The sequence below is a fragment of the Aplidium turbinatum genome, chromosome 10 (assembly GCF_918807975.1).
Source record: "Aplidium turbinatum chromosome 10, kaAplTurb1.1, whole genome shotgun sequence".
Taxonomy (NCBI): domain Eukaryota; kingdom Metazoa; phylum Chordata; class Ascidiacea; order Aplousobranchia; family Polyclinidae; genus Aplidium; species Aplidium turbinatum.
In genome coordinates, this window is record NC_137481.1 from 10,737,893 (window position 1) to 10,763,992 (window position 26,100).

The 26,100-nt window shown below is 35.6% G+C and overlaps 1 protein-coding gene across 1 annotated transcript; it reads left to right on the forward strand.

The window, feature by feature from the left end:
• The first annotated feature begins 3,631 nt into the window (after positions 1 to 3,631).
• On the forward strand, positions 3,632 to 24,996 carry LOC145778221 (uncharacterized). The gene is made up of 16 exons (XM_082589678.1): positions 3,632 to 3,773; positions 4,958 to 5,032; positions 5,520 to 5,612; positions 7,122 to 7,196; positions 7,724 to 7,798; positions 8,692 to 8,763; positions 9,976 to 10,050; positions 10,631 to 10,660; positions 11,544 to 11,618; positions 13,514 to 13,588; positions 14,504 to 14,548; positions 15,108 to 15,223; positions 17,263 to 17,405; positions 17,795 to 17,917; positions 21,211 to 21,375; positions 21,815 to 24,996. Exons 1-16 carry the CDS (start codon positions 3,675 to 3,677, stop codon positions 21,919 to 21,921), a joined length of 1,443 nt encoding a protein of 480 aa, XP_082445804.1. The 5' UTR covers positions 3,632 to 3,674; the 3' UTR covers positions 21,922 to 24,996.
• Positions 24,997 to 26,100: the final 1,104 nt, after the last annotated feature.

A 26,100-nucleotide genomic window follows, 5' to 3' on the forward strand; every position in this document is an offset into this window, starting at 1 on the left:
GTATTTTGTATGTCCCAGCGATGTAGAAATATCTTTTTCTCCGACCAATTATTATTTATTCACGTTTGTAAAATTAGGTAAGCTACAAGATTTGCTATCATTTCCAGATTCTGGTGTAGCGCTATAATTGGGACTACACATTACGGACCGAGCAACACCGCTCTTCCGGCAACATTAGAACGTTCAATTGTCAATTTGACATTTTTTACGCTTTGCTACTGGCTTGCTTTCAACTAAAAACTTTACATTACTATAAAACCAATTGTACTCCTCTTATATAACTCATAAAAAGTGCATTAGAAAAAAACGTAACGCTTTAAGTGTTGCAGGTAGGCCAAAAGCGAATGTAATTTTCACATCTCCATGATCTACAAGCCCTGTCATAAAGGATACATCATTTTTCTTTCTCTCGGGCAAGTTATATCTTACTGCACGGCCAACAATGAAGATGTGATTTACCAATGCGGTTTCTCAAAACGTTGAAATGACCTATCAAGAGCACTTGATATGATTTTCATGTTTCATTTACCACAAAAAGCCACCAATAGTCTACTAAATGACAACGCCAAGCCACTGATGTGGTGTGTTTATTCGTCTGTGAAATGCCCGAATAGCACGTTTGAGCCACTTTACAAGACGCTATGATCACCAAAAAGCCCAATAAAATGTTCACAGGAGCGTTATACGTGCAAAGACAAAAGAAATATTGCAGATAAAGGATAAAGATATTCATCATGAATATTAACCTGCAATAACCTACTTTAGCGTCTTGGCCTCTACCAAAAACTTTCTCATGATTAGACCAAGTAAAATGGAAGAGCTTAAAAATTGCGAAAATATAGAACAATCGGCGCTGGGTTTGAATTATAAAAAGGATTTGAATTATCTGTATCTATATTCTATAGGCATTCCGTAGTTGTTGAAATGTTTGTTTGCTCTTGCGAGTTTTACAAGTAATGGCTTTTGTTATTTGTGTAAACAGGTGGGCTGTCTGTCAAGGGAAGGAGCTAGCTTGAGCGAAAAACATTAAGTGAAATAAAAAGGCTGTAATATAAGTTACTGTGTGACAACTCTTCTAGCTATATGTAATAAGGAAAATACTTGTCGTTTGACTAGGTCATCATCATCGGCGTATGAGCGATCTTTCCTGGCTAGAATTGACTAGGTAATTGCTGATTAATATAATATAAAGCATTATACTAAAAATGATATGAAGTGTGGTCTGAAGTATGTCTTGTTGAAAGCAACTGCTCTTATAGAAAAGTCAATACAGTTGTTTTGTGAGTATGTGTGATATTGGCATCATTTAAAGGCAATTTGTATTTGATCATGGATAGTTGCATGGTTTGTGATTGTTCTGTGAAAAGAAAAGAATTAACCCTTGATTTTAGTTCCAATATCAAACAGTTGTAATTCTATAGGCGCTGGCAGCCTTTGTGAAAAATAATCTGGGCAATGAAGAGATTGTTCTGGTTAGAAAAGGTACCTTATTTGAGCGTTTATCCTTGTATTTAACTTTTAAGAGAAAGCACTGTTTTACTTCTGTTATATTCGGGCAATATGTACGGTGGGTGGTAGCTGACTTTAGTGACCTGTTGGTCTTTCTCTGCCATTCTTGGTGTGCGGATTATTTGGGTTTAACGTATTTTTTGTATATTTTGACTTATTCATCGACAAAACAAAATAAACTAAATTGAACGCAAAAATGGTTTACATTGTACAAGCCTGCTGCTGCATGCGTGATCGAAAAATACTGGTAAGAAAACTCCAAACTAACTGGTTGTTAGGTTTAAAATCTTTGAAACTGTTTGCCTTGTGAAAAATGGTTAAACTACTTTCTTCAAATGACTGTTGCTGAAACGTGTAACTCTAACTCAATATAAAATAAACTTGCACGCATGTATGGTTATCAAAAATAAATTTTAGATTTTTGTTTTGCATATCTGAATCTGACCAACGTATAATTTAATTTCTTTATTCTAAAAAAGCAAATACACCAGACGTGGCTTTTTTATTATAAGGTATTTTATCTTGTTCATTTGCCTCAAAACGTATCGGAAAATATACAGTTTGTGATGAGGTTCACCTTGCTGCTTGGCAGTGCAGAACAACAACTTAGAAAATATAAGTATAGTTTGCAATGATCTAACATTTTAGTGCATCCAGGATGAGTTGTGGTCTATTTAGCTTGTTGAAACACAATATTTCCGATGGATGAGAAACAATAAAACGTAAAGTTGCTGAAAAAATAAAGGACAAGCTTAAGTAAAAATGTTTTTGAGGAAAAAATTTTTAAAACATTATTTCAATTGCAACATATAAATACCACTTTGGACTTGACCATATTATTTCAACAATCGTATTTTTTGCGCGTATTTGGGTTTTTGCACACCTTGCGAGCATTAGATACTCCCCAAGGGGAAATTTACAAAAAAAATACCCCAGAAAAATATTTGAAAAAGTTTAGCTTTTAGGGTAAAAGGTAGATCGATGCCAAAACTTATTAGATAAAATATCTACTTTGTGAGAAGGCTGTAAGAAAACTGTTTATTTTCCAAATTTTAACAATAGCCATTTTGCAGATGGCTATTGTTAAAAATACGAGATTTAGAGTAGCCAATTATCAACAAATAGGCTAAGATATTTGCAAACCTAATTCAGATAGATCTATAATTTTAATTGTCTTACTTTGATTCTAGCTTTGATTTAGTTATAGAATAAGCGTCGTAATTTAATTTTATCTGAGCTTCAACTTTATGTTATCAAACTACCAGATATGTTGTAGGAAAGACCAATTCAAATACTTTTGATATTTGAAATGTAATTTAAAATAGGTTTATGTAGAAATACCATCTGATTAGCCAAAATAAATTACTTACAAGGCTACTTCATGTATTGAGCTTATTTGCAGTTTTTGTATATTGCATACTCAGAAAAAAATTCAGTAGTTTTTTTTCTATACCATGATAAAGTAAGTTAATACTACCTATTTGGAATTTTTATCCGCCTGCAATTAGCTGTTTAAGTGCAATTTTGGCAGAAACTAACCAAAGGAAAGCTCAAACGTATCATTAAAATTTAGAGAGGCTATTATTTTTCTACGTTTTTATTTATTCCTAATTCCTATATTTGTTTTATTTTATAACTTAAATTAAAACACATTTTCTTCAATAAAACCTGACCTGTAATCATATTACATTTGTGAAAAAGTATTGGTAAATGGCATGCATACCTTCTCAAAAAACATTTATTCGCTGTTGAAGAAGAAAATAAAACTGTTTGTTGTTAGTTTTTTATGATATAGCTTATATGCATAAATCTTTTTCAACTTAATACGCCAAGTAATAAGATAAATTATAGCGTTAAGTAAAAAAAAATGAGATGTTGCTTGAAAATGAGAACATACCTTACTGTCATTTAAATTGTTAAAAAAATAAGGCTTAACTGACATTACCAGTATGGCCATTCTGCAAGAAAATACATTGTTTCAGATTGTTTTACAAAGATATTGTCTAAGAAAATTTTCAGTTACGACTTTCGTGTTTGTGCCAGTTATAATAAATTGTTTTTGAAAGTGGATTTATTTTCATTTGTATTTTTTTTGCAAAATTTAGTTGCCATGATAGGTACAGTATAAATTAACCTAGCATGACAAAATTATTCTACCATCGACAATGACTGTGGACTATGATAACTACGAAACACTTCTGCAAAGCATTGTTGGAGTTTACGAAAATCCAGCACTTGTTGAAGAAATCGTAAAAAACATCTTGGTAAGTCAACCCAAGGTTTTTTGTCATGTAAAAACTCAGCTTCACGAACTGCAATTCACTGTGTTTTTTGTGTTTGAAGATGAAAATCAAGTTTTTATAAAAATGTAAACGTATATCACTCGGTGAAATCACTTAATTAAAATGCAAGTTTACAACGCCACTCCTACAGTGGAATTCCGGCCAAGAAATAATCCTTTGTCAGTCTGTTCTATTAGCATTTCAGTTGTTACAACAAAACAAGAAAACAGCTAAACTCCATTCGTGGTGTCAACTTTTAACCAGGCAACTAATTGTCTGCATACAATACAATGTAATATGATACAATTGAAGAAAAGGGTCAGATGGAAATCAGATTTGGACATGGCATAAAAAGTTTGAACAAGAAAGTTGCTTGTGCAGAGTAAAAGGATCTGGCCCTTTTCTTCCAAACCGTTGCGCAAATGCACCCTGCACAGTCTTATTCGACTGTGTTCTAGCATATTACAGTGCACAACATGCTTTTTCTATGCAATTGTATGTCATTTCTACATCTAAAAAGACAAACGCCTGAAAATTAAAAAATAAAATTCTATGTTGTATCTGTACATCCTGTTAAAATTTGAGATTGTACAAACGATAATTGGCAAAGTTACACGACTGTACAATGATGTCAAATTTTTTGAAACACCCTGTAATATTTAGAGAAATTGTACACCTCGAACGAACATCTCAATGTAATTGGTGGCGAAAGCTTATCAATAAATTGTTATAAAAGTTTTTGAAACTGACTGATTTTGTTTATTATGATGTAATATTTACTTATCATTGTAAAAATAACTCGTCAGTGAAATTGCGCAAACACTGGAGCCAAATCCAATTCCGAAAATTTCGAAGGTGTTCAAAACAACATGATAATAACCAGGTGTTCACATTTTTTTTATTATATTGCACTTTATCCGAACAGCGTGAAAAGTAGTCTAATCAAATGCTAACATTTTCCATTGCATTTTCAAAGATAGACAGTAGTTGTGCAGTTATATCATAGTTTGTGCGTAATGCAGCAGTAGGCCTATAATAATATCTTTAAGTAGGCAATAGGCATGTATTATTATGTTGTAGTGTGGCCAAGTGGCCAACCTTACTGACTGTGCTAGCCTGTGACATGTCGGCCTAAACATTGCTTACAAGTAGATTACTTTTTACAGGCACAGTTACGAAATGAGAAAGATAAAGCACAAAGAGCTGACGAAGAAAGAAATGCTTTGAATATACTATACCAGGTAGAGTGGAAATATAAAAACTTTATGGCAAAAAAACTTTTATACTGTCGCACTAATTTTACAACAACGTTGCTTTGTAAAAACATTGTGTTTATTCAACATGAGAAACTATTTATTACTGGGTTAGGTTTTGTTTTATCAAACATGCAATATTGACATTTACAGTAGGCCTACAGTATAGCTTAGCGTCCCGCCTGCAGTCCATTGCTGCTTTGTAGATCTATGTAATTCTATGGATACAGATTGTGGCTTTTAAGAACTCTCATTTAGCTGTTACTCATACTACCCCATTCAATCTGTTTTTAACCCGTTCGATCTGGCAGTGGCAACATTAACGTTCAGTTTACCAAAGGAATACATAATACCAAAAAAATACAAAAAATCTGTCGTAGCCTATGTATTTTACCAGTACCACAACCAAAATAGTTTAGCACGCATTTTTTTCACATTACAAAAACAAAACAAAAACAATCTATAAATGTTCCAGGAAAAAAACGAAAGGTTAGGACAAGCTGAGAATGAAATTTTGACTTTGCGCAGTGACAAGACCCGGCTCTGTGCAACCATAAACCAACTGCAGGTAACGATGTAGGCTAAAATGTTGCTTTTTCAGTTCCTTGATTTACAAAGCCTGCATAGCTATATTTACAAGTAGTTTCGTGATTTCTTGCAAAGGCAAAAGATTCTTATCAAAGCTTTTGAAGCATTTGAAAGAAAAAAACCTGCACACAAGTGTACTTTAACAATAGCCATTTTTTCAGCAGTTAAATAGTTTTCAAAGTTTGTGATGCGTGTCACGAACGTTATTTTATTTTTTAAAAGACAAAGTATAAAGAAAATACATTTTATCTCAAACCCGAACAACATGGAAACACTTTAAGCTTTCAGTTTTTTTTTCTTTCAAATAGGAAATTGCAGACTATCCTTACAAACTAGTCGCGTCATTGGCTTCACGCATCGTTTCAACTCTTTACCTCAAACGCTGACACAGAAGAATTGCAACAGGACGGACGTCTTGTGTCACTTTAGCTTGCAATTTTAAACTTGAAATGGACCGATTTAAAAAAAAACTTTTTATTGGATCTGCACCTGTTTTGAAAACATATTTTGTAATTACAGTAATACCGTATATTTGTATGCACTGTAAGTTCGCTACTTTTCCCATCGTCTCAAGTCATAATTGAACTATCATTTGGATAACAAACAGATGAATTATAGAATATATTTTAGTGGTTTAACTTTCAAGATTTTGCATTGTGTATTGTATTTTTAACAAAGTACTGCTGTATTTCAAAACACGGTTAGCATGCATAGGCTAAAAACCATATCTCAAAGCTTTTTAGTTGGTGGATTAAGTTTGTCCTACTGTAGTATTAAAAATATTTTTCGATTTCTGAACAAAGTTTTAAAAATTTCAAGAATTTGTCAAGCCCATTGCCAGTGCATGGTGCAACAAAGCCTTTAAGAAACATGACGTTTTTCGCTTTGTTTAAATCCAGTTAACAAAACTAACCCGATTTAAAACGTCTGCTAACACTAAATTAATACAAGAAGAACTGATCGACGTCCACGAACTGATTCCACAATTGCGACTGTAGATGTTGAAACAATGTAAAACGGCGTTCAATGCATGTTCCAATAGCACTGTTGCAAGAGATAAATACAGAGTGATACAAGTAGCCTACAGACGACAAAGTAAATACTAAAAACTTGCTGAGGTAGCATGTCTCATTCGGTTGAAGCAAAAAGATTTTTCAAACCTTTCTGTCATTTCCTCTCAGAATTTTCATGTTGTTTTTATTGAAATGAATTTTGATTCTGAAAAAAGAAGTTTGTTTTACACAAACGTAGTATCAGCACATTAAGAGATAGCCGAATCAAAAGTGATTTTTTTTTATTAAATTATTTCGTCCAATAGTTAGATACTTAATTACTTGAGATCTTCTAATTTTGTAAATCGGATACTTATTGAAAAATTTACTTGAAATGCGCCTATTTTTGATGTAGGCCACAATATTTCAAACGTTTAAAGAAAGCATGCTAACCTTCTCTTGATTATGCCAAGATTAAAGACAAATTTGCTTTACAGGAAGAGTTGGCTCACATTCGAAGAGCGTCACAACAAATACTACAAAATAGTCGAAACACAGCAGCTGCTGCTGAGGTAAAATGGTTAGCATTAGTATCACTAGCACTTTGGAAGATGTTTTTATTATCGGTTGGATTGACATGTATCAAGTAGATTTTCTTATTTATTTGAGTATCAAAATTAAACGTTGTGATGATCAGACATGAAAACAAATTGAACTGAGTGGGAATATCGAAATGACTCCATCAGATAATAAGATTTTTTGTTTTTTGTTTTACTTTTGGCCACAGGTTAATTGTACAATGTACATACTGTATGATGACTCTATGAGTGACACACTGTCTGCTGTGTAAAAGGTTGGGAATAACCAGTATCATGGATACAGTAATAGACACATTGCTATATATAAAAGCGCCATATTGTAGACCACTTTGGTTTTATTAGATTTACATTTTCAAGCTCTGTATTACATTTTTTTGCAAAACTGCTTTCATTAAGCTCGTATCTTTATTAGTATCAAAACCAACAGCTCAACAAGCAGCCTTAAAAACTTGGATCACTTTGTACAAACATTCAAATAACCCAATCTTTAAAATTTTTAGAAGTATCAAAAAAGGTATGTTTTGGAAGCTGAAGAGGTACAAAGACACATTGAAACTATTCGTCAATTGCAAGAGGTAAAGTAAAAGATAAAATAGGCTTACAGTTTCATAGACTTAGTTCAATAAGGCTTGCTACGGCACTGGAATGGGCGCCGGTTTGACACCGCTTAAGAGCATCTAGCTGCGTCTTTGGGCAAGGCACAGGCATGCCTGAAAATGGACACAAAAATAGGTTTTCTTGTCTTTCCTTCCACTTATTCTAGATCTTCAGCCACCGATGTGAGCCTGGATACGATAAAAAAGTTGTTTTTCAGAAATTCTTTTTGAGCATTTTATTAACTTTCATTATAAACTTATATGTTGCTGTAAAAATAATGACAGTGGCGATTTTGGTGGCAAGTTAAAATCAGTTTGGCGAAAAATAGCTGCACCATGAATATATCCTTTTGCGAAAGCTTACGAGCTACGTAGGCTACGTTAGTGCCGAAGGCTTAGTACAATAAGAACCTTATCTTCTCATCCCCCAAAGCTTGAATCAAGTATGGGACCCACTTTTACCTTTTACGAGCTACGTACCTGTATCATGCCATGTTTCAATGCACTTGTTGAAGCATCACTCAGTTATGTAGATCGGCATCGAATAACTTTAAACAGTTCCTCAAAAGCGGATTTTTCTAATAACCATACGACATGCATCAGTTCATGCAAACGCGTATCCAAAACTACATCATGTGATGCCTTGTTTGCGTTTTCATTCACGAGCAAACATAACAGTTAGGTACTTTTCTTTCATCATGCCTCATTCGTATTCAACAACGTCCCTGTTTAATATTGACAGACGGCACCTCGGGCCACAATAAAAGTTATGTGTAAGTTCAAATTAAGTTAAACCCGGTAGTTAAAACAAAAAAATTCTGCCAATCTGAAAAATGAAATAAATTATTATTAAAATGCTATTTTTATTGCAGGCCAACGACGAAAAAACAAAAGATGCTGACGAACAAAATAAAGAAAAAATGAAGGCACAAAATGAACTACAGGCATGTAGACTATTGCAGTCTAAAAAACACTGAAAGAATTTTTTACTAAGAATATGAAACCGAAACGCATTTTTTGCATTTTTGTGCATTGCCTGGTAAAATTTACAACGGAAACTAAATACAGGTTTCCTTCGATTCATTTGATAAAATTAACGATTGTACTATTTCCCCTCCACCCAACTGAAAAAGAGGCCTACTCGGCTGATCAGTCTGCCTGTACTCTTTAGACCAGGGGGTTTCAACTTTTTTTCACTGCGACCCGTAAGAGCAATCAACGTAGCCTTGCGACCACCCCATAAAAATATTCAACAAAAGCATATTTGATGCAAAATTTAACCAAATTTGATTTATGCTGACATCCAGTTGTATTTAGTTTTGCCGTTCCAATGTAAACTTCTGAAACCCAAAACGTCTTTTTGCGATGTTATTACGGCTTTTATTACATTTCCTCCGATTGTTATTTCCATTTTCTATCAAGCTTGGCTAGATAATAGGAGAAAAGATTATGAGAGTAATCTACATTTTCGCATTTTCACCGGTTGAATTTATTGCAATCTTTTATGGATTTGTTGAAATCAGTTTCAGTGAGATGGTGGTGCTGCATATTTTTAACAATTAAGCTTGTCAACGTGTGCACCTGTTGCTGAAAGAACTTTTAAACAAAACAGCCTACCCCAAATTTTTTTAATGTCATTGAAAACGATACCGAGAAATCTATATTTTGCAAAGGATTTTAAATAATCTTGCTTTTCCGCCATAGCGTGGTTACTGGTTAACTTTAGTCTGCACAAAGCAAGGTACAAGAACTTGGTGAAAAATATCGAATGCTTTCCTATTGTTAAAGCCTTGCAACGTCTGAAAGCTTAAACAATGTAATAACCTCTAGTCAAGGAATGGTCGATTTCGAAAAAACACAGTTTTTAATCTTTTCTGGCAAAAAATAAATAAAAACAGCAAACTGGATTTTCAGGCGCCTCGCGACCCTCCGAAAAGAGGTTCACGACCCCCAGGTTGAAAACCTCTGTTTTAGTCTATAGCCTACACTGCAGTTGCCCTTGGGTAAATTGTCGAGTCCCAGAGACTCAAATAAAGAGGACGATCGTATGTTTAAAAACTATAGCCTAAAATAGCAGTTACAACATAACAGTAAAACAGTTCTCAATGCTTGTACCGAAGCAGCTTTTATCAATTTTATTTTTTGTAATATTTCAGAATGTTCAAGAGGAACGAAATGAATTAATGAGCCGATTTTCAGACTGCCAGTCTTCCAATAACAGGCTTCTGCAAGTAAGTTAGCTCGTTGTTTCAGTCGTCAAAACGAGGGTTTGTCATGTAGGCTACTACAACTAGATTGTAACATTGTTCATCTCCGCATCATTGCATTTCTAAACAAAGGACATGATAAAACTCGATGTTGCAATTGTTAAACTTCAACTATGAACTTAAAGGTTTAGCAAACAAATAACTTGTTGTCACAATCTGACCCTATGGATAGATTTCGCGCATTATTTGGTGACTTTTCGTTGTTTGTTCTTTTGATTTTGCAATATTTATCTGCATTGAACGATTAATTTCAGTATTTTTATTGCGACTTTTTATTTGTAATGTCTGTTTGGAATGACACCAAAGTTTACATTTTTCATGAGTTGATGATCTCAAATTGGGCACTAATTTCAGTAATAGAGAAGCTACAGAGATAGAATGCATTTAAAAGACACAAATGTAAACTTGTTTTGCTATCACGTAGGGTCGTAGGCTACTTGATTTGTATTGTGCATAGAACAGTTCAATGTGAATAGACCTTGCGTTTGGTGTTTACAATGTGAACAATTTATACATTTAATTTATGATTACCATTTTGTTTCAGGCAATCAAAGAAAAAAAGAAAACAAATACAGTAAGAAAAACATCATATTGTTCGCTACATTTACCATATTATTTCAAATGCGCTGTTATCAGTAGCAAACTGCGTCAAAATTTATGCCTTGAGCTAGATAAGGCGCTCATCTGCAAATATGTGAGACTTTAGAATTAGATAAACCACGTCTTTTTTTAAGCAAGCTATCAAAAAAATGAGCATTTTCATCAAAACATATGACCAACTAGCTCCGCTCACTGCAGTTCCTCTAGTCTCGGCACCCATAATGTAGTTAACCATTAGACTAAAAAAAAAATGTGTCGCGTCTACCGAGATTAAACTACTGTAATATGTTTAGAAATAATTTCAATTACTTTTCTATTTTTGAAATTGAACACGGCTGCATCAAAACACTAGATAACTATAACTTATATTGTGAATCTCTAGGCCATAAGCAGCCATGAATAAAAGTTAAAAAAACAGAAGTTTTTCATTATTTGAAAATTTTTGTAGCAAAAATTCTTTCAATAAAACCTTGTCTGAAAAATTTATTATAGTGCAGTTTTAAATAAAAATTCGAAATTCAACGTTCTTGAGTTTTATCAAGCATGGCTATAGTCTTGATTTATGTCACTAAAGTAAAACCACTTTTGAAATATTTATCAACTTAATAAGACTCATCAGGATGACTACGCGTTTGGGTTAGTAGGAAGCCGACCAAAGTATTTGGTGACGTAATGATTTCAAAGAATTGTTTGTCCAAATAAGGAAACATACTGCACCTCTGTAAATTTACGGTTGAACGGTCTGCAGAGAAGTTTAGGGAATTGTAGGGTAGCTTAAGCTATATCACCTGATGTATTGAAGTAAAATATTCCCACGGAACCGTCACACTGCAATAACCACAGTATATGACTTTCAGAACCTCCAACAGCAACTGTATGCTGCTCAAAAGGAGCTTGCAGCCTGTCAAGTAGCCAATAATAACCTAAAGAAGGTACGAAAATAAGCTACCGAGGCCGTTCTGTGCTTGCGTTTGCTGTTTTTTGTTGGTTAAAAATTAATCACACCCCAGACAGCATAACAACCTTTTTTACATTGATTCGACGTCTGCAGACGATTAAAAACGGTTGATTTGCTGTCTGAGAAGAGACTTAATCACAGCAGTTTAGCCTACTTAATATTGAAATAAATTTTTCGAATTTAACCTAAACGTTTCATATAATCCACTTGCAACAAACCTCTACTTCGCAATGATTTTTTAGATGTCAATAATAAGAATTTTCAGTAGACTTTTGGTAAAAGTTTTTTTTTTAACTCAATCGTGCTTCTTCATTGGACTTCATAAAGCATGTATTTGAGCCGGTAGCGAATCTACTGTAGCAAACAATTTTGGAAAGACATCAAAGTATCGATATTGTAAAAGTTAAAGTTCGAAAAAAAAATTTATAGAGGATCTTGGGAGCTTATCCTCCAGACAGTGGCGTAGCCAGGAAAAAATTTGGGGGGGACAAATATTTGATGAATTGAAGAGAACGACAAAGTGTTTGATTTCAGCCAGATGTGCAGTGGCGTATCCTGGTGGGTTGAGCAAGGAAAGCAATAAAGCTGGTGGAGGGTTAGGGCGTGCCGAAAGCACGCGTATTCTAGGGGGTCCAGGGGCATGCTCCCCCGGAAATTTTTGCAAAATTACACTCAAATAATGGATTATAGCGCTTTCTGGAAACACTTTTAAGGTAATATTTGTATAAAATTTATTAGAAGATAAACAGCTATTAACTTATTAAAGGTAGCCCTTACACACGAACAGGCAAAAACTGCGGCTAAAATTAGAGAACACCAAAACCTCAGCTACACAAAAACTCAATAACTACACAAAAACCCAACAGAGTAAGCCATTCTGAAATTGCTTCCACAAATTAGTTAAAAGAAACGTAAATCGCGTAAATTTTGCTCGATTTACGATTTGCAAAAGTTATTGGTGTCTTTCTGTGTGATTAAAACAAGTCCCTGGGGATGTTAATAGCCAGATCTCTTGGAAAACGTAATAAGTTTCTACAAATTTTATTATATTTTATTATTCAACAAAGGGCTCAACTTTGGAATCTAAACTTTGAAAATTTGGGGAGGGCATGGCCCCTTTCGCCCCCCCTGGCTACGCCTATGCCTCCAGACCAGAGGTCACCAAACTTTTTTGAATAAAGGCCAAATGACTGTAACAAGAGATGCTCACGGGTCGGATAACTATTTTGTATAGTGTAGTCTGCAACTTGTGGTGGTAGTATATAAACTTAGGCGTGATGCTGGGGTTGGATCAATTTTGGTAAGGCAGCTCATCTGTACTCAAATCAAGTATTGGAGTTTCATGAGCTTGTTTGCCTGACAGATTCCTCGGTGCTTGTAAGCCTTTACACGACAACAACGTGTTCTCCCAGATCGTGGAAGATGGTGGTAATTCATTGGAGTGGGTGTGAATGATCCAGCTGTAAGCAACAATTGACACATTCGGTTGTTGCAGGCAAATGGATTGGGAAGAAAAAGCTCATTATTTTATCACAAGCTCCCAAAGTCACACATATTTAATCTTTTGCAAACAGCTATTTTGAAATCATTTTTTATTCTTGATCGAAACTCACGACTTTATTGACACAACATAAAATCTTTAATAGTTTAACAGGCAACACCAAGTTGTTATCTCAAATATAGGTTAGGCCCAAATTCTTTTTTTGGAAGCATGAGTATAGAGATTCATCATAAATTTAAACTAAACCGTAGCATAAATATTGTTGTGTTTGTTCTAACAGTTAAGTTATTTTTATACTTTCAATTTTAAAAGTTAATGGCGCAGGTGCCTATAGGCTACATTAATTTTGTGAAACTATTTTATTACAGAACAGCGAGAAAAGTTGTGAAGAAGAACAAAACAAATGGATCCAGACAATTACTTCTCTCGAAGATGAAGTCCAAGTGAGGATTTCAAACTTGTGTTCGTATCGAAGCTTTCTCACAATTTCCGTTTTTTCAACATTTTTCCACTACCTTAGGCAGATAATTAATTTATAATAATGCCACTTTTGTTAAAATCCTTGGAAGGCAAAGAAAAAGTTAGTTTCAAAGTGTAGAAAAAAAACATTAAAGTGTCAAATTCAAATGGAATTCAGTTGCAAAAATTCGTTATGACAAAAGAGTTCCAGCTGCCAGGTCTATATAGGCCTACTAGACGAAATATCCGACTCTATCACACTCTACAAAGCATTTCAATGTAGCTAGCTCTATTTATCGTACCTAGCACTAGTTGCAACGTTCATCTGATGAAATTGAAAGTAAAAGCAACAATAAACAGGATGGTTCATTGCTTCACTGACGTTTCGCGCACCATAACAATGCGCATCTTCAGAGTAAATAACATACAAAATAAAAGTTTACAAAGTTATATCCTGCAGTGCGATTGAAGGCAAGGCTATTAACTCTAGTTATACGGCATTTTTATGGGAAAAACTAATACATAAGTGAGATTGCTTACAACGTACTAACAACATTTTTGTTGAACTACTGTAGTCTACTGATGAGTTGTGAAAACTCTTTTCTTTTCATGTGTGACGGCGTCGGATATCATCCGGTTATCTAGTACAATACCGAATTTTAAAATGTCTAGTCTAAATCAAAAACAAAAACTTTACTCGCCAAATTCCACGTTCTGGGGCCTGGACCAAGCTTTGGCGGAAATGAAGTGATGCTTGTAAAGCAGCTCTACAGTGTTTTAGTGTTTTAGCGAAGTAGGCTTTAATAGTGTACCACTTTTCAAAATTTAGATTATTCTATATTCCAAAAACTGAATTTCAGATAAAGAGTAATAAAAACACTTTTTTTTTCCAATTTTAGATTCTTAAGACCAAACTCAAGGCAAAGAAAGAAAAGCACAAAATGGTAAACTGAAGCTTAAGCCAAGTTGGCTAAAGTAGGCTACCATATAGGCCTAAGTAACATAGGCTTACATGCTACTTGAGTATATAACATATATATGTTGAGAAAATAGCCCACTGTAGGCCTAAATTACGACGTGATTTAATAATATTTTAGTAAACTAGTTTATTCTTGTTTACAAAACTTCAACCTTCATCATTTGCAGTCCTACTGATAAAAAAAGGTTCATTCTTTCGAGCTATACGTCATTTAACTGCAATTCCTTTTAATCTTAGGCCTAATTCAAGCCGTGCGTTGTAAGTTGATCAGAATTAGCAAGTAGGCTATCTTACAAAATAACCAAAGAAAGTTCATTGGTAATCATTGTTTGGCAGTGAAAGCCGCCATTGATGAAGGCTCAAAAGCTTTAACCTGCATCCTTAGAAAGGCGCTGTGTCTAAGAAGGCATTTGCTAAAATGTTTCAAGACACAAAGATGAACTCCTTGCCGTCAAGCAAGATCTTCTAAATGACAAATATAACTATAAGCATGGCAAAGTTACGCACAATATTATCATGTTTAGATACTTTCTCAGCGAGAGCATGACCAAAATGCTTTTATCCAAACTCTTTTGGAAAAAAGTCCAAAAAGCTTATACGATGATCCCGCTCAAACTTATACATGCATTGACGAAAACAAGTAAGAGAAAGTATTTTTACCTAGTAAGCCTAGACTACAACCATGCGCGGATCTAGGAGTTTATTTCGGGGGGGGCCAGAAAATTTGAAAATCAATTAAACAGAAAGAAAAAGATAAAACAGATATTAACAATGATACTACGACAGTGGCGTAGCCAGGAATTTTGAAAGGGGGGGTTTTTACGACCGGCGGGCGAAGCCCGTCGGCGTCTTCGCCAAATGCGACACCCAGCGGCGGGGGTCTGGGGGGCAGCCCCCAGAAAATTTTGAAAAATTGCTTTGAATTTGGTGCATTCTGGGAGCATTTTCAACAAAAATGTGGGTATAAATATTCCTGTAAAATGGTGATAAGATCATGTTTTCTTCGGATTTTTCGGTAATAAACCTAAGTCTCTATGTTTTCTTGTTGCTAATTCCTGGCTGAGATATTTAAATGTTTGGTATTGGCAAAACTCGCTCTTTTAATGCAGTTTCGTTTAAAATTAGGAAAACTTTATTTTAGAGAAACAGAGACTGAAAGCATTATTCTCAATATCGTGATGTCACACGCGTGCCAAAGGGGGAGGGGGTTGTAACCCCCCCCCTCCCCTTGGCTACGCCACTATACTACGACATATACGATATGCCATAAAATAAAATATACATTAAAAGAAACAGCCATTTCATCAATTGTGAATGTTTGAAAAATACATTTTGCTTGAATAAAAATTGCTAAGCATGCAAAGTAAACTTGAAATCTGGTTTAAAACCCTGTATGCAGTGTCCATGACCAATTGGATGTTTGTATGTTTGCAAGCATAGACGGCAATTGATTGAAATTATAATGAAGGCTAAAAACTATAAAACAGCCATTCAAGGTTTCAGATTGTTTCAACTGACGTCATTTGGTTCAGCATTGGTTTCAGCTGAGTCAGCTCCAACAAATGTTGCTATTAAAATGCATTTACAGTTGTATAACGGAATAAAGGAGTCTGATCGATGGATGATTTTAACCATAATAATAACAAAAAATTACCCCCCCCCCCCTCCCAGATAAGTGAAGTCTGCCGTGGGACTAATATCAGTTGTGTAGACGCATATCAAACGATTTGATGCGGATACATAGAATTTCAACAATAATTCCTCGCAACATTTCGGGGGGGCCCGGGCCCCCTGGGCCCCCCCCATAAATCCGCGCCTGACTACAACATTAGCCTTATATGGAGGGTTCAATTCTTCCTACTTGAAGTAGCTTACGCCATTGGCTGTGTGTATGCCAGATCAATACATCAAACGACAAAAGAGAACATAAGATGCCTGTACATCATTTCACTACTCTTTAAGACAAACGTTTTGCTTTGGTTGGCTGAACCAGACGTTTTTTCAAAAAAGTTGCAAAGCTAGTTTGGTTTTTGAATCTTTATCCTCTGACTGACAAAACCTTAAATAGGTTATTACTGGTAGTTTCGCATACTTGTAGAAGCTCTTGACGCAGGGCCGGTTACCGCGATTGGCAGAGTGAAGTTTTAAGATTGTTGAAGTGTTGTTGCCAGGGAATTATTCTAGCGGGAAAGCACTCAATTTTTTTTCTTAAGATGTTGAGTGTCAAAACGTGGAACAATTAAGAGCAGGATACTTGCAGCCAGGTTTTTTTTTAAGGTTTGGTTTGGATGACCGCTAAGTAGTTTTAACAGACCGCAAGTGTTTCATTTAAATACCAAAAAATTATTTATTAGGCTACTGTAGTTGCAAGTCCAAATTTTGGGAAACCGCTGGAGAAATTTGGGGGACCGTTTCGGTCCCCCAAAACACCTTAAAAAAACACTGCTTGCAGCCATGGCATTTGAAGACCAGTCATAGCAACGTAAACATGAAAAAGTACAATATCTGGCAAAGTTCGAGATCTCAACAAGAGGGACATGCGCTAAATAGACTAGACCGCTGTTGTGGGGTGATGTTATCATTCGTGGTCATAGATTTAGTATACTAGGCTATAGGTGTAGGTTGTCAAAGAGAGATGTAGCTTCTTGAATAACTTATGTTTTGTTTTAAAATTGACAGTTATGTCGGTATGTGGACCCATGTCGGTAACACCTTTCCTAAGCATCCGAGGAATGACAAACACACGTATCTCAAAGTCAAACGTCGTTCCGAGTCGTTCCGAGAACGTCGTTCCGAGAACATAACTTCTCGTCGTTCTCGAAGTAGGCAAAACTTTTCAATTTAAAAAGCTTGCTGGGCACTTGATGTTATTTGCTGTAACATCACACCTGTTTAACAATTGCATTTTGATATTTTATGGTTTTGGAAGCAACGGAACATAAACAAGCGGTCAACAAAGCTGGTTAATTAAATTAGTGAAATCTTTAGTTTCGTATCTGTTGCAAAGGCTATAAGAGCCAAATGGGTGATCGTAAACAGCCAGCAGCGCAGCCACCGCCGCATGCTGCAAAAAACATAAACTTCTATTATTTGTGGGTTGGTTTATTATGTTTTTAAGGTTTAAAGACATACCATTTTATTTATTGGCCTATCAGATTATAAATCAATAAATAGAAAGAATTTTTATTCTAGTTTCAATTTGTGCTTCAAGGACTTCCTGCACTACCCCCAGAAGAGTCAGCTTGTTATGCTAGCGTACCTGAAGACGAGAAAAGCTGGGACGAGCTATCTGATTCGGAAACTGAACAAGATTCAAGCGGTTCTTCGTCGGAAGGTTTCCAGCTGTTTGCTATATTATTACTGTAGTTGACGTTATTTATATTTCAACCTGTAGTTTTGATTTCTTATACATATTTTTGAGATTTTAGTAGACTTTAATGTAAGCTATGATAGCGCAAAGTTTGCGCCAAAACTTGTAAAAAAGCGGTTGTGCTTGCAGTTGTAGCCTATCTTTAATAATTTTGTTCTTTTTCTGAAAACTGTACGGCACAGACCACTCACGCTCTGGCAGAATACACGATTTAAAAAAGCAATATAGCTGTTTTTACTGATTGCAATCAAAAAACTTCTACTTAAATTGCCTTTTTCTTTTGCAGTTGTTAGCTGTGTTAGATTAGAGTGTCATTTATGGTCCCATTTAACAATAAAGCGTTGGTCATGAAATTACGATTGATTAGATTAGATTCCAATCCTGGCATCGAAGCCAGAGAGGATTCAAGTGAAGCCAATTTTTTTCGAGCTGTTCGCCATATTGTGTGACCTGAAAAAACCTTCTGCTGCTTGTAATCATCATCAGCCAGTCATGCCACTGCTGGCAGGTGTAGCCTAATATCCACATAAATAGGTGTTCAATTCTATTATACATTGGAAACATGAGTGAGAGATTTGAATTTAAAAAAAAATTGGAAAATGAAGTTTTGCAAAAGTGTGGTGATTGGTCAAGGATTCGGTAAAAAATTGGAAGTTTGGAAAATTTGGATTTGGGGAAATGAAAAGTGAGAGATTTGAGGCACTAAATTTTCAAGCGATGTGACTCGTAAATGAAGTATTTGAGAATTTTGAAGGATTGACAATTTAAATTTTAATGACTTTGGATTTAAAAAAAATAAAAAAGCTTAATTAGTGTTAATGGAACATTGAAGGAGTAAGGGTATTGAAGACGGAGGCTTTGTGAGAATTTATGTTTTGGCAGATTGGGATATCCTAGTTAAGATTTTGGAAAAAAAAGTGATCGAATTTGATGAAAGTAAGATATTTGAATTAATGGAATTTTAGGGAGGTGAATTGATTTGGGAAGTTTGAAGAATAGCCTACAGTTTTTAGACAATACATATAAGGGATTTAGGAAATTAAGCCTAAGATTCTGAAAAAATAAAAAAGTTTAGGGAGAGGATTAATCGGAAGATCTTGGTGAGGCAATGGAATTTTTGGAAAATGGAGAGTTTAAGAAACTAAGATTTAGGAAAATGAAAAAAAATTGAAGTAATGGGGTAGCGAAAAAAAAATTAACACAAGATCTGTTTTAGTTACATTTGATATAAAAAAAACTGAAAATATGTATAAACCGTTGCATGTTAGTCAGTATAACGAACACACGTAATAGATCTTTAATTGTCCCTCGACTGATCTTTTCAAAAAGACCACCAAAAGTTGCATTGTCGTTGATTTTCTGGTTTTGTCTTGAAGACTAAAACCAGAATGTGGTTTTGATGAACTTAAAGTGCCCCTGACAGGTTGGATCCAAGTATAGTAACTTTTCAAAGCATTTCCTAGCGCAGAATAATACTTAGCGAACTTTTTAATCTTAACCTCGTAGCTTGACTGGTTAGGGCGTAATTTATATCAAACGACTGTTCCGCAGCGCCACCACAGGCGAAACTCCATATTTCACTGCTCTTGGACGACTTTGGTGGTATTACGTCATTCTAAGTGGGCGTCGTTAGCGACGGATGAAACAAACGTTTCCTAGATGTAATTGATGAATCACAGTTTGGTCGGAGTTGGTGCAAGCGATTGCCTTTTTCAAAGATTTATTGTTTTTTGCAGTTTAATAAAATTGTACTGGATACGTTCCTACAAAACCTAAAATATACTTGAAGTAAAAAATTAAGAAATTGTACAAATTATCATTCATATTTAATTCATTATAACTATTCAAACATAAATAAAAGTTCTCTCTCTCTCTCTCATAATGTGCCTTCAGTTGGCTATTGAAATCCGGTGTAACGGCCATCTGGATCTGGAAAATTGTTTCGGATACCCCAAACAATGCATGACAGCAGCACAATCCGATTGTTGCTTCCGAGAGCATCACCTTGTATCACACTTGTTTTAGTGTGCATTCTTTAGCGTTTAGGGTATTTTTAGCCTAATGTTGCATCCTTACTCTTTGGATAGGTCTCCGTTTTCTGCTTTCGGTTTATTGTTTTTTTTTTCCAGTTCTTCCTGCTCTTCATAAAAAAAAGTCCTCAGAACTGCAGGATGTAAGTGTGCCTCAAAATCGGTCAAATTTGTAACACAACTAGAGGCGTCCTTCTTTAAAAGTCCTTTTTTCTGTGGCACATCACGGCCACATACACATTCATAGGGCCGGGGCATAGACTGGCACTTGTGGCAAACGCACCACCTAGAGTTGAAGAAGTGACTGCTGTACTGCAGTCAATATGCTCTCTGCAATTGTCGAGTTTTGTACCACTAAACATTAACAAGGTGGCAAGGTTGTCATAGAACAACTATAGGCTAGATGGTATGGCAGGTTTCTTCAAAATGTAAAGTTTGCTCAAGCCCATTTTTACTTGAGTGGTATTAACAAAATCATCTTCAGTGAAGTGAAGAGAATATATACGACTATTTTTGTATGGCCCATCCCACTTTCGAACACTTGAAGAAAACTTTGACCATTTTTTTCTCAGCACCTTGTTTTGTGGGAAAGCATGAAAAGAAAGCACACGGTCTTTGTCACTGACACTGTCACATAAACAACAATTTGTAGGCATTGCCTCAACCATAAATTAAGGGTACTGTTTGTGAGATACTGTTGTTACACTGCAAATGGCTATAGCCAGATTAGGACAAATAAAAAAGTGTCAAAATTGTAGCCCTATGAAACTGCAATTTCAATTGAATTGAGATGCTCTTTGATAACAATAAACTCAACCTATTTGATCGAAACCTGATAGTAATAATAAGTTGACTTTTTCATTTCGGTAATTCTTAATCTGCACATGCTTTAGTTTAGACCAACAGAGCCCCACATATTCACGTTTTGTAGTAGCCGTACTATACCTTACCAAGTCACAACAGAGAAAGAATGTATCCTTTCCGCTTACTGTGACGTCACAGCAGTGTTGCCGTTTTTGTTTTCGCAATTGAATGAGTGCCAGATTCGCCGATGTCAACGAAAGTTAGCAAGCGTATAACTTAGTAGCCTGTTGATATTTTTTACGATTTGCTGGTGAGGGAAGTTTGTTAGTGTCATCTTTTTAGTATCTTAGGTAAATTTAGCGATTTTATTTACCTGTCAGAGGCACTTTAATGATTTCTATTTTAATAAATGGTTTATTTCAGATTTGGATTCAGCTCAACACCACAGCAGCAGACCTGAGGTGTCTCCGTCTAGAGCAGATATTCTGATGAACAGAGGAGCTGACAGAAATCAACCAACTAATGAACAAAGATTTAGTTGTGATCCTTTACGTTACTCCCATCAAGTGGAGACTACTTCTTTGGAAGGTTTGTGCAGCAAACAAGTCGTGATGTGCGTTAGAGAACAAGTTGTTTGGAAAAAAATTACACTTTCAAGTTATTTTTAGATTTTTTTGAAAAATAACTTCAATGTGAAATAATTGTTTATTATTTTTAATAACTTAACTTTTATCATTTTTAAATAATTATTTGTTATTTTTAGTTTAAGTTATTTTTTACACACGACTTCTCAGCTTCTTGGCTACACAGCACCAGGTCGCAATTCTACAAAGTTTCGGAAAAAGCGCTGGTTTGAACTGCATAACTATGATTTAGTACGAAACTCTCAAGCCAACGTCTTTACATGTCAAGCATTTACAGTAGGCCTACACAATAAACAATAAATATTATTAATACTACAAAAAGCCAAGCATTACGTAAGATGTAATTGCTTTACCGGTCGCCTTAAACTTATCTGTTTTTTCAGGTTCACATTGTTCTTCGACGTTTCCCGGGCAAGCCAAAAAGAAATCAAAAACGAAGAAAAACTTGAAAAAGCTTTTTTGGAAAAAAAATACACCACAATTAAATTAAAACACCCAAACTGTTCAGTATTCACAATTAACTTGTTGTTTCCTTTTTCGATGAACCGCACTCAAGCGTTTGACAAGCTCCTGTACATTTTCTTTCGCGTTTACATGCAAGCAATTTATTAGGCCCTGATAAAAAGCATGAGAAAATGTATATTCGACGTACATCCAATCATTTCCCTTTACATTAATAGCCTAAGTCAGGGTGGTCTAAACCCTGGCACACGGGCCGCATGCGGTTCGCGAGCAGTTTTGTGCGGCCCGCGAATAATTCCAGCACGCCGGATTTTCCAGTGCAAAATTCACAGATGTTATAATACACCTTACTGTAGGCTACATAAATACAACCTATTACATTAGCCGTCAAAGGAAACAGTGAGTTCAGTTCTATTTGGGGAAAGATATTCTTTCCAATAACAATGATAAACCACAGTGTCTAGTGTGTTTGAAAGAAATATGCTTTCCGAAGAAGTTTAATTTAGAAACTGTGCACTGACGATGTGCTCCAAGTTCAGTAGCACATGCATTCGCGAAAGCACTCTCTCAATCATGAAGCGATTAAAGAGTAACGCATTGAACAGAATGACTGATGAAACCCTGGATAACTGCTTACCATAGTTGATCACTAAATTTAAAAAAGAAATTGACAAAACAACCAAACGCAGGAAACAATAAACTGTTTTGGTTTGTTATTTTGTTGATGTGTTTTATATTGTTTTGTATTCTTTGCTAGCTGAAAATTACTTTTTCGAGTCGCAAACAAGCTGAAAATGACTTTTTGTGCGGCTGGTAAAGTTTTCCTTAAACCTTAATGTGGCCTTTTATGCTCGCACTTTTGGGCCATCCTGACCTCAGACTTTCAGTTGTGCCCTCGATAGCTGTGTTGCTATGGATGTTATGTAGTTGACATAGCTGGAGGAGGGGGCGTTCAAATATCGTCGCATTCTATTTATCTTCAGCCCTTTAGCTCACAATGTTTTTTGACAACTCATACAACAATTTTATTTACAACAACTTACAATTTATTTTATTTACAATTTGTACAATTTACATACAACAATTTATTTTAGGGTATTTGAACAATATCCTATTTCGTCGTTGATATAGCTGGTGCAATATCCAACGAAATGTCTCAGTATTATGTTCTTTATGCAGGGCTCTGTAAATATTTCGCTACAGAGCATAGCCTACAGTAATTATGTCTTATTGTATATAGCGTTTCAACGATATGCTGACATATTATTGCTGCTGAAGAACTACCACAGAGGAGAGTCTACTTCAAATAAAGTCGACTATATGGAAAGCACAAACTTAATTGCTTATTATATCAAAGGTGGGAATTAGCGCACAACTTTTTTGGTAGCGAAAGCGGCGCTACCCCTTTGTTGGAGTAGCAGCTGCAGTAGCGACGCTACTTTTTCTAAATGTAGCAGCAGCGGAGGGGCGCTACATTTTCTTCAGACGTACTTCCGCTTCTTTCGAGTTTAAAGTGTAAAGAAACGAATCGTTTTAGATAGTTTTGATGGAAACACTGGAAATAAGGTTTCACCTAGAACTTGTTTTCATAACGATGTTGGAATGACAATGTAAAATTGCAAATGAATGTGGTACTGAAGGGTGATATCATTTGTTATGAAGGTTGTTTTGACTTCACAAGGTACTTGAATAGAGCTTGCCAGTTTAAGACAAAAGTAGCGGTAGCGTTCGCTGCTTTTGGTCCGACTCGCTCGTTACTTTTTATTGACTAGTAGCGAGTAGCGCTGCTCTTTTAGCGTGTTTGAGCAATAGCACGCTACCTTTAAAGTAGCGGATGCCCACGTCTGTTCATTGTACATATATCATGTTATTGTCACTCATGTTTTGTCAGGTTAGCCTACTGTAGCACAACTTGATAACATAACCAACTTCGCAATAACATAAATTAATGTGCTTTATTTGCTCCATTGTGCTAACGTTTGCCTGTAAGCTTTGCCTGTAACGTTTGCGTAACGTTTGCCGCGTAACTTTGCCGGTAACTTTTGCGTAACTTTTCCGTTTGCCTGTGCGGTAACTCTGCCTCGTAACGTTTGCCTGTAGCCTAACCTTGCTTAACCTGTTCCAAAAATGTAATCATTTGATTGATGGTGAGAATCCTTGTCCTCGGAGAAAGCCATGTGAGGAGCTTGGCATAACTCTGGTCAGTTTCGTATATTCTACAGCTTGAAACTACCGACGCAAGCCCGATTGCCGAAAAAAAAAACAGATTGAAGTTTCCCCTTTTTTTGTCGTAGCCTATCCGGGCATAAGCCTGGTAATTGAAGATTTATTTATGATGAAGTGGACGGGAAGGCAAGAAAACCAAATTTCGTGTTCAACTTCAGGCATGTCTTCAAGTGTCATGTCAAAGACACAGCTGCATGCTCATAAGCAGTGTCAAAATAGCACCTTTTTGACTGAGTGCCGTTTTAGGGAGGCCTATCACCACTGGGCTATGCAGCCGAGAATATGCAGTTTCCGCTTGAAATGTTGTTACCTGGCTGTGAGCAGAGACGGGCATGATCTTCAAGATCACTTTTATTTTGGTGATCTAGATCTAAGATCACTTTTTTGTGTGATCTTGATCTTGAAGAACAATAAGATCAAGATCACTATAAAGTTAAAGTTTACTACAACAAGATAGAGACATTTTTTATTACTAATACTGTACAAAGTAATTAGTGGCAATTACTAACACCAAGTTACTGTTGACATGATACTGTATATGTTTAAGAAATGTCGATTTGAAGTTTCAATGATTTGAACAGCTTCTGCCATTTCAAAGTTTAAAAAGTTTTTGTAAGTTGGTCAATAAATAAGTCGACTTCCTTATAAGTTATATAGTTTCTGTTGACGTATGACAAAAAAATAATTTAACTTTGTTTACAATTCTGTTTTGTAAATTCTAAAAAAATTGTTTGCTTTGTTTGACCAATTTTAGATGTTTAAAAAGTTTAGAATGGCGGTGCGAAAAGAACTGGGCGCGCTTTATAGTGGACTTAAGTCGTGTAAAGTGATTTATTGCAGCAAATTAACCAAACTAATAATTGTTTAGTGTATGTGTATCAACAAATATATTACTGTGAAAGCATGTACTGCCTCTGTTTTGTAGCTTACAGCTTTTGCATTTTTTTTTTGGAGCGATTTATCTCACCTCTGAACGTTTTTGATAGCAGACAACAGTATCAAGGTAGCCAGATGAGTAAATGATGCAACAAATATTAGGCTAATATAGGCCTAATCCAGTGGAAGTTGAAAATACATAGTAACATCAATAAAAGCTTCCCAAATGAACCAGACAAAAATTTGGAGAAAAATGATGCAGTTCAAAGGATGTTTTTTTTTTTTAAATAAAAAGCATAAAACCAATTGATAATTTTGTGACTTTTCAATACTGTAGCCTAATTACTCTCGGCTTGGGTGTGACGTTGCGATTCTGCGCAAACTACGGCAACGATTGATAGGCATAATAGCAACAGTGACTATCTTATTACAATTCTTAGACCGAGCAGTTAAAAGCAACAGTTAGCAACACTAACTACCTCCAGGTTGCTTATAGCAAAACTCGTTTTTTTTGCAGCATCATTGATCAATAACTTCATTTTTCAAGTTTGGAAAAGTGATCTTGATCTTCAAGATGGGTGTTGGGCGCTTCGCATCCATGATGCACAAATGGGGCAATCATACGAAAGAAGAAGCTGATCACGTTGTTTTGGTGATCTGATGTTGATCTTCAAGATTTCATATTCTTGGTGATCTGAACATCACCAAAACATCTCTGCCTGTGAGCATTCACTCCAAGAGTTGATTGATTAAATCTTTATCCTTGAAACTGGAAAAGCTTCTTTGAGAGCTTAATCCTAGCAGTTTCGCATAGCCTACTTGTGGAGGCTTTGAACCACTGACGAAGAGTCGAGATTGACAGAGTGAAGTTTCCGATTGTTGAAGTGTTGTTGCCGGAAAATTATTCCATCCGTTAGATTAAATGCCGCTGAATGGAGAGCAGTCCTCAACGTGCGTTGCTCAAGCGCATACCCAGAGCGTCGAACGAGCGCCATTTCACAAAGACGCGCTAAGGGAACGTTCAAATATTACGTAACACTTTTTTTTCGAATTTTTGACCCCCCCTCCCCCATGTAACGCCAACGTAACGCTTTTTTCAATCCCC

Coding starts and splice junctions, on each gene's coding strand:
- LOC145778221 (XM_082589678.1), top strand. CDS start 3,675: ATGACTGTGGACTATGATAACTACGAAACACTTCTGCAAAGCATTGTT. Junction 7,197..7,723: donor ACACAGCAGCTGCTGCTGAG/GTAAAATGGTTA, acceptor TAAAATTTTTAG/AAGTATCAAAAAAGGTATGT. Junction 21,376..21,814: donor GGAGACTACTTCTTTGGAAG/GTTTGTGCAGCA, acceptor CTGTTTTTTCAG/GTTCACATTGTTCTTCGACG.